The following is an 8,800-nucleotide window of genomic DNA, read 5'->3' as shown; positions in this document are numbered from 1 at the left end:
ATAAAATAAAATAAAATAAAATAAAATAAAATAAAATAAAAAATGTCTCATTTCAATCACAACTCGCCCTCTTCCTCCTAAAGGAAACGCAAAGGGACCCTCACCTGAGAGATCACTAAGCTGAACTGCCTTTCCCAGAGAGCAGGTGCCCAGCAAAAGGCAGCAGAAGGGCCACAAATGTGAAGCCCACACACAGGCTGGAAAAATGCACTTTTCTTTCCTAAAGATGCAGCAATGACTGCAAGAGGAAGCAGCCATGGCCGTCAGTGGCCCGAGGTGCAGCCAGGCCACCCCGAGCAACTGGAAGCTACACACGCTTGGGGGCTCCCAAGACTCTATGGCAGGGCTCCTTGCAGACGAAGCCATCCGTTTTAAACCTGCTTGTTTTTAGTTAACATACTTTGAAGATCTTGTCATGTTAGTATTAAAAAATCCTTTCTGGCCAGGCATGGTGGCTCATTCCTGTAATACTGGAACTTTGGCAAGCTAAGCAACTCGAGAGGCCCAGGTGGGAGGATCGCTTGAACCCAGGGTTCGAGGCTGCAGTGAGCTATAAATATGCCACTGCACTCCAGCCCTGGCAACAGAGCAAGACCTGTCTCAAAATAAATAAAATAAATAAATAAATAAATAAATAAATAAATAAACAAATAAATCCCTCCTTGGCTCTCAGTGCAAGCTCCCATTCAAGAGGCCCCTGTGGCCAGAGTCTCAGGTTGCTAGTGTCACAGACAATAATGCTGTGATGAATAAAAATCTTTTTTTTTTTTTGACATGGAGTCGTACTCTGTCGCCCAGGCTGGAGTGCAATGGTGCTATCTAGGCTGACTGCAACCTCTGCCTGCCGGGTTCAAGCAATTCTCCTGCTTCAGCTTCCTCAGTAGCTGGGGCTACAAGGCACATGCCACCCCGCCTGGCTAATTTTTATATTTTTTAGTAGAGACGGGGTTTCGCCATGTTGGCCAGGCTGGTCTCGAACTCCTGACCTCAGGTGATCTGCCCGCCTCCACCTCCCAAAGTACCGGGATTACAGGCGTGAGCCATCACACCCGCAAGAATCATTTTTTAAAGACGGTAAAAATTTCCTTGGAAAATGAAAATCAAACAACATGTATTTCTGTTAATAGGAAAATGGCAACAAGCCCAGGGTGTCATACTCTGAACATCCAACCTGGAGCTTCCAGGCACCCCCAGACCAGAGGTGGCCCTGAGTGACCTCGGGCAGCGCCCAAGCAGCTTCCCAGCACTGCCACAGAGCCCCAAGCCCAGAGCCAGCTTCCCACTGCATACAGCACTCCCTCTGCAGAGAACACGGCCAAGTGGCGGCCGTCAGAGTCCTGGGGTTCCTTGGAAGAACGTCCGTTGTTAGATTTGAAATACACACATTTTGTGTCAGAAGTAAGTAAGTGTTGGTTGGGTGCGGTGGCTCACTCCTATCATCCCAGCACTTTGGGAGGCCGAGGTGGACAGATCATCAGAAGTCAGGAATTCGAAACCAACCTGGCCAGCCTGGTAAAACCCCATCTCTACTAAAAATACAAAAATTAGGCCGGGCGCGGTGGCTCAAGCCTGTAATCCCAGCACTTTGGGAGGCCGAGACGGGCGGATCACGAGGTCAGGAGATCCAGAGCATCCTGGGTAACACAGTGAAACCCCGTCTCTATTAAAAAAAATACAAAAAAAAAAAAACTAGCCAGGCGTGGTGGTGGGCGCCTGTAGTCTCAGTTACTCCGGAGGCGTAAACCCGGGAGGCGGAGCTTGCAGTGAGCTGAGATCCGGCCACTGCACTCCAGCCTGGGCGACAGAGCGAGACTCCGTCTCAAAAAAAAAAAAATACAAAAATTAGCTGGACGTGATAGTGGGTGCCTATAATCCCAGCTACTCAGGAGGCTGAGGCAGGAGAATCACTTGAACCTGGGAGGCAGAAATTGCAGTAAGCCAGATTGCGCCACCGCACTCCAGTCTGCAGCCTGGGCGACAAAGCAACACTCTGTCTTAAAAAAAAAAAGAAGTGACTGAATTTGGGATCTGAAAAATTTAAGCCACATTTTTGCAAGAAAACATCACTGAAGGTAAGGGAGGGGTCCTTAGATCACAACAAGGCAAAGAGCACGTGTTCCAGGACTGCCACACTGCCCCCGACGGCCTGGCGTGCCCTCAGTCCGGGTCTGCCCATGGGAGATGCTCTGCAGGGCCCACAAGTCCTTACCGAGTACAGGGAGGACATGGCGTTGTTGAGGAAGTCATCTTCTTTCTTCTGAGGCGGTGGCGTGTTCCCAAACCCCACATAACGATTCCCCTGGGCTCTGAAAACAAAGTGGACAAGAGGCTGAAGATGCTGGCGTGAACCCTGCTCCTCCTGAAGGCGTGGGGCCCTGAACAGAGGTGAGGCTGAGGCTCTGAGGGATGTGCCAACGTCCCCACGCACAGGACGTGCACGCCGCCTCCCACAGCAGCAGGAGCCTTGGCAGCTCCCCAGCAGCAGACAGACGTGCTTTCTGCACACTGAAAAAGACCCTCCTGCCACATCACCAGAGAGAGGGCCCCCAGCAAGTCCCCAAGCCCAGTCACAGCAGTACTGGAAGAAAAGATCAAAACAACTTCATACGACGGCTTTGGGGATAACAGTTCACGTATAGGCACAGCAAATTCCAAGCAGAAAACGTGTTATGCTTTTCTTCTCAGTGTTAGCTCTTCTCGATATCCAAGACCCCCAATCCACACCTGGGTGGGCAGCCGGGACTCACTGCAGTCAGACTCTGCACCCACTGCACACGGGAGGCCCAGAGGGAAGCAGCCCTACCCAGCAGACTAAACCCCATGGGTCTGGCCTGCCCCAGGCATCCCCAGCTCTCAAGTCCTTACCCTTGATAGGAGCCGAGGTCATCATTCAGCCAGTCTTCGAAAGCCTTGTCCGAGGAGGCAGTCACACTCTGCGGCTGGCCAGAGGCTCTGAAACCAAGAATCAAAGGCTGGTGAGGCCAAAACTGGGTGAAGTCTGAGGGAACCCCAGCAGCACCCCCAGAACCATGTGGCCTACGTGGGCAGCGCTTTCACGTCACCCCTGAGAGCACCTGAGGCCAGGGTGGCCTTCAGCTCTGAGCGGATGTTTGGGCTCAGGTGCTGAAACCCAGCAATGCCAGCCTCATGGGCAACACGAGAGGCCTCTGCAGTGGGCTCTGCACTCTCCCCGTCAGCAGGAGGCAGAGGCGAGAGGTGGGGCAAGAGGACTGAGGGCCTGGAATCAAGCCGGAGTTGCCCGCAGTGCAAAGCCTTCTGCCAGAAGCACCTGGCTGGCGGGGCTCCGCGGCTCCAAGTTAGGTGGGGAGGCCTCGTGCTACCCAGTCACCTCACCCGGGACGTTCCCTGCAGTGGGACACAGGACGTATCCATGACAGGGGTCAGTTCAAGGGTGGCAGGGCCAGTGCCACAGGTAGATAGGCAACTCTGGGGAAGGGAAGACAACACCTCTGTGGGCAGACGGAGACGTGAATCCCACAGCGCCGCGGACGGAGATGTGAATTCCCACAGCGCCACAGCGCACATGGCTGTGTGCACATCTGGAAGGCGTGCAGAGCTTACCTAGGGCACTATTTGAGACAGCTTTATGGGTTGAAATTTATGAAAAGCTTGAATTGCCTTGGCAATTTAAAAAATCTGTTTTTCCCACTGACTTCTGGGAAAAGAGCTGTCACAACAGCAAAGAAGGGGAGAATTCTGCGGGGTAACCCAGTCAACTAAGATCAGGGCCCAGTGGAAACTGCACTGAGGCCCCATGAGGAGCAGCTACCGGTGTGCCGTGAACTGCAGGGTCCTGGGCTGAGGTGGGGTCCAGTTCTGGGCAGGTGATGACTCCAGAGACCACTCTCTACCTTCGGCCAGAGTGGCCACCTGACAAGGAGACACAGGGCATCAGAGAGCATAAAGGTGCTTGGCGACACCCTTGGGCTCCACTGACTCGAGCGCACCCCCCTCGGCCCGCCTGGAGCACCCACCACCCGCAGCCTCCTCCCGGCCCCGCCTCGACAGCCCCTGCTCAGGTGCACAGACCAGGTGTGGACGTGAGGCCAGGGCTCCCTTCACATGAACAACAGAGCTGGGGAGCTCCTAGTTGGTGCAGCTCCAACTTCAAACACAAGGGGACCCACCCATGTGACCTCCAAACTTCTTAGAAACATGTGCCCAACATGTCACAGAGGCAATAAAGGGTCACAGCTACTTTCTCCCCTGGAGGCGGGGAAGGTCCATCTCTCCCACAAGCCATTTGCCTCCCCTCTGGGCAGGGCAGCAAGGACCACGACATTCCTTTCTGTCCTGGACTATGTGTGGCCCAGTGGGTGTGTCAGAACCAGCAAAAGAACCGACTCCAGAACCACTAAAAGCAGAGCAGCACCGCACCATGGGCAAGAGTGAGTCAGGCCCATCTCTACCTTATCCCTAAAGAGGGCCGCGGCTCTGCTGTTGTACTTCTCCTGCAAGGACCAGCAGGGATCGTAGTCCTCCTGAGACTCCAGGAACTCTCGGAACTTAGCATTCCCGCCAGCTTTCATCTTCTCAAGCTCAATGTCCTTCCACTTGTCCATAGTAACAGAGCGCACAAAGCTGGAAACCAGAGGATTGAGCAAATCAACCAGCACCGGGGACACCCAGGGACACCCTCCACCCAGCATCATCCTGAGAATTAGACACAGCAAGCAGCAGCCGCAGGGAGGCCGAGTGGCCAGCAGCTGGAACCCTGTGCCATGGCGTCACTGGAGTGGACACTGGCAACGCAATGGGAAACGGCCCCCAAGCTTCCCTGGCGTCAGCACCTCCAGTGTCAGAAACAGATGTTGGGATGGCGACAGGCTCTCCGCAGAGCCGGAGTGGTAGGACACTGACCTGAGGTGCACCCCAAGCCCGCGGTGTCTCCCCGAACACTCCAGGCAGATCCAGATGCCATAGGTCACACTGACCCACTGAGGATTGAATGCGCCACACTCAAAACAAACCTGCAAAGGGGCCACAGTGACTCACCAGGTGGCTCAGGGCAGAGCCCAGGGACCCCAAAGATCCGACAGGTGGCCTCAAGAAGCGAATGCAGAGGGCTGCCCAGGGTGGCCGGGGGGGTGGGTCAGGGCAAGGCATGAGGGGAAAGAGCCTCCCATGCAATAAAATGTTCAGATGGGAAGATGAGGCGGACCTGTCCTTAGAGCGATGTGGCCTGAGGAATGTGGAGGAGCCCCCACCCCCAACAGCCAGCACTGATGAGCGCCAGAAATGGCACCACTCTAAGAGCCGGCCACCCAGGCCACCAGCCAGCACAAGTCACACACGTCCAGAGGACGCCAACCACCATCGACTCCAGGAGGGTCCCAGAACCACGGGCTCAGAGCACAACTTCCCGAGACTCGCTGATCCTGACCAAGGCTTGGGGCGAGGGTGGGGGGCAGAGGCTTACGTTGTTCTCATCCTGCACCCTGACTTCTTTAAGAACCTTCCTGGTCCTTGGGCTGGCCATGATGCTGCAAAGGAGAAAAAGAAACACTTTAAACTTACAAACAGGCTACTCTACAAAAAAGAAAATAACGTCTGTCCAAAAACCCCACACAACAGAAAACCTGAGAGACCATCTGCTGAGCTGCTGGGAAGCCCTGGTCACAGGGCCGCCCGCTGCAGGGGCCGGGAGGACCACATACTGAAGGACTCTGCTCCCCATACCCCCAAGAGGCTCCCAGGCTGTGGCCGGGGCGATGGCCAGGAAGACCACGTAATTACTGATGCCACTTTGCTTACGGTTATCCACCACCAAGACCGCATCATTTATAAAAAGTCCTGTCTTCTAATGGTGAAATTCACAGCAAGGGGTAGTCTTTAAAAACACACACAGATTGGCTGCTAAATTCGATTTTCCACCTAAAAGGCGACACACCACACTTGGGCTGATCACTGCAACGACAGGGAGCCCAGGGACTCAGCGCTCCACCCTTCCCACCACATCCCCAACGCAGTACAGGGAGGCTCCTGCCCGTGTCGGGGCAGAAGCGGTACCCTGCCTGAAGTGTGTGGAAAGTCCAGCCTGCTGGGGGACCTGCAGGTAGGTTCTTCTGGGGCCATTCTGAGACATGGGGGCAACAGTGTGGCTGCTGCAGGACAAGGGGAGTGGCTTCAGACCATCAGCCCCGCCACGGTGACTCACAGGGACCCTAGTGGGACAGTAGCAACAAGGTTTAGGGTGAAGAGAAAACCTATTGATGTCTCTGTAGCTCTCCTAGCTTTAGCAAAGTACAACTTCAACTGGTGGCCCATCTAATTCAGGACCAGGAAAATCGACATCGTTAAGATTCAAAGCAGGAGGAAGGGGTGGTACCAACCCCAGCATCAAAGGAGAATGACCCAGTGGTCCTGCACACAACAGCACCGAGCAAACTGTAGAAGACAGTCCAGCCTGGAGGCGGCAGACCTGGATCCCACCAGCCCGCGCCTCCGTGCACTGTTTCTCTGAGGCTCACCCACCTCACAATACGAATGGAGCCGTGTGCTGTTCCCTCTACCTCTCACTACACGGAGAACACGTAGAACTCTGTAAGCCATGGCACCTTCCCAGCACCAGCCCTTCCCTCCTTCACTGTGTTGAAGAGGACTGTGTAGACCAGCTTTCCCGCTAACACTGTAGGTGGAACTTTACGTTGAGGTGAAGCTTTAAAAAAATAAAAAATTAAAAAAAAAACCCCTCTGTCCTATATTTCATTTCTAATCTTAAGTATCCAGAAAGAAGGTATTCACTGGCGGGGGGGTCCCAACTCCACACAGGCAAAGTTTCTGAATTCTGAAGCCCATGACTCCTAATATTGACCAGTGCCCACTTTAAACCCATTCAAAGTCAGGAAATAAACACCTGTTTTCTGCAGTTCATAAAAACAAAACCAAAAGTTCACCCTGGGCTCCCTTCTGCTCCATAATTCTCTGTGCCTTGTGTGAGAGTGTCCAGGAACCACAGGTCATGAGGCAGTGAATGCTCACTCCTGATCGCAGGACCCGGACCCCAGCATGACTCATTCAGGCGGATACCGTCATCAAACTGAGCATCCACCGGTACAGCCGACTGAGGACGGAAGAGGGAGAACCTGTGTGGACAGATGCCCTGGCAGGCAGGGAGCGGGGCTGAGTTTACAGGGCCCTCGGGACACATTCTTGTACAGCAGCCGCCGACGACCCTGGCAGAACTACCGCACACGCAGAAGCCACGGCCCACGGAGAGGAAGTGGGCCGCCAAAGCAGGACGAGACCAATCCAGGTCTCCACACTCAGTCCTGCACTCTTTCCACAGCACCATGCCTGCCCTCAGGGGCTGATGTCTTGGTCAACAGACACAGGCAAACAAAAGTCAGAACCATGAGATGGCTTGAATTTCTAACTGTAAAACATACAGGATACTCGCAGAACCACCGGAGGAAGAAAACGTGCAAAAAGGAAAGGACTCAGCTTGGATTTAAAAGGAACTCCTCTATGTGACTCATTGTGGATATTCAAGAGCCCTAGTTCCCTGAAATGTTAAAGTTAATAACATGAAAGCACATGCCTCTTAACCTTCAAAGCACAAATATGGTTTATCTTGAAAAATAATCCAAAACTCTTAACACTTGAAACCAAGATGCAAAAATATACCTCCTTCTGCAAGTGGATGTGACTTCAGTAAACATCAAACCCAGTGAGAACACTGTATTAGTTCGGTAAGCTCCGGAAACTTCAAAACTCAGGATCCATAAGTTGGAACATTCTCAATACGTGAGATCAAAAGCGATATTTAAGAACACTGTTTAGACCCTAGGGCTGTTTAACACAGTGACAGGCAGAAATACCAGCAGTCGTTCCCAGAAACTGTCTGAAACGCCTCAAGTACCCATGTCTAAGAACAAGAGCCCTTTCTCTAAAGCACGGATTACTTCTGACCTTGGACAAGGATATGGTCCCAGAAAGGGACGCCAAAACAAAGCTAAGGGCTTCAATCCCCTGGGCCACTTTAGAGCCGAACTTTGGTGCTGTAATCAGCAGAGCATGGCAGGAATATTAGACCTGCAAAAAATGAGCAGAATTACTTCTCAGAATTGGTGGGCTGTAATTAAAACTGTTTAAAAGAACAGGCAAGAAGCACAGTTCTTCCAAACCCACATAAACTGAGAAAAGTTTTAAAAGTCCCTTCCTGGTTTCTTTTTCTCCCTCCCTTAAGACAGTCATCCATGTCAAAGGGTAAGGAGGAAAACCAAGCGAACTGAGGCTGCCATTTCTGATGAGACTGGGCTCACCAACACCTGCTGGGCAGGACCCTCACTTCTTAGCGGGTGCAAGCCCCACCGGGCTTCAAAGGCCACCTGACTGGGATGTGTCCAGGCCGAGTCCTGTGTCCGAATGAGGTCGGGAAGAGGGTGTTGAAGGAGACGGGGCAGGGGAGGCGACATGGGTGGGTAGGGACCCGCTGGACTCCCGTAACCGGTGGGAAATTCCAGATCCGGGGTGCGGGTGGAGGACAGCTTCGGAGGAAAGGGGGCACGAGTGGCGGGGGGTGGCACGGCGGAGGGGCGGCTGCAGCAGGGCGTCCGCGCGAGAAGGGCCCCGCCGTCCAGCGCCGAGGGGACTGGGGGAGGTCGGGGTGGGCGCCCCCAAGCTCTGGGGCATCAGCCTTGGGGTGGAGCGGGGTCCGGGCGGGGGAGGCTGCGGCGGGGAGTCCGCCCGCGAAGGCCGGGGACGACGCCGCGGCAGCCGGGGCCTCAGGCCGAGCCCGGGCCGCCGAGCCGCGCGCTTACCTGACAGGAGGGGCAGG

The 8,800-nt window shown here is 54.1% G+C and overlaps 1 protein-coding gene across 1 annotated transcript in view; it reads right to left on the bottom strand.

The window, feature by feature from the left end:
- Nucleotides 1-8,794, bottom strand: part of ARFGAP1 (ARF GTPase activating protein 1) — a 19,022-nt gene extending 10,228 nt beyond the window's left edge. Inside the window, exons 1-7 of the mRNA XM_017881148.1 lie at nt 8,784-8,794; nt 5,441-5,504; nt 4,882-4,991; nt 4,431-4,602; nt 3,791-3,891; nt 2,866-2,952; nt 2,210-2,306 (exon numbers count right to left, since the gene is read on the bottom strand). Of these exons, the coding sequence (XP_017736637.1) occupies nt 2,210-2,306; nt 2,866-2,952; nt 3,791-3,891; nt 4,431-4,602; nt 4,882-4,991; nt 5,441-5,500 (627 nt within the window). The 5' untranslated portion in view covers nt 5,501-5,504; nt 8,784-8,794. The remainder of the gene's footprint in view (nt 1-2,209; nt 2,307-2,865; nt 2,953-3,790; nt 3,892-4,430; nt 4,603-4,881; nt 4,992-5,440; nt 5,505-8,783) is intronic.
- Between the last annotated feature and the right edge of the window lie 6 nt (nt 8,795-8,800).

The sequence above is a fragment of the Rhinopithecus bieti genome, unplaced genomic scaffold (genome assembly GCF_001698545.2).
Source record: "Rhinopithecus bieti isolate Rb0 unplaced genomic scaffold, ASM169854v2 scaffold_12573, whole genome shotgun sequence".
NCBI lineage: Eukaryota > Metazoa > Chordata > Mammalia > Primates > Cercopithecidae > Rhinopithecus > Rhinopithecus bieti.
Note: the sequence above shows the minus strand (reverse complement) of the source record. Positions and strands in the feature narration are given on the sequence as shown.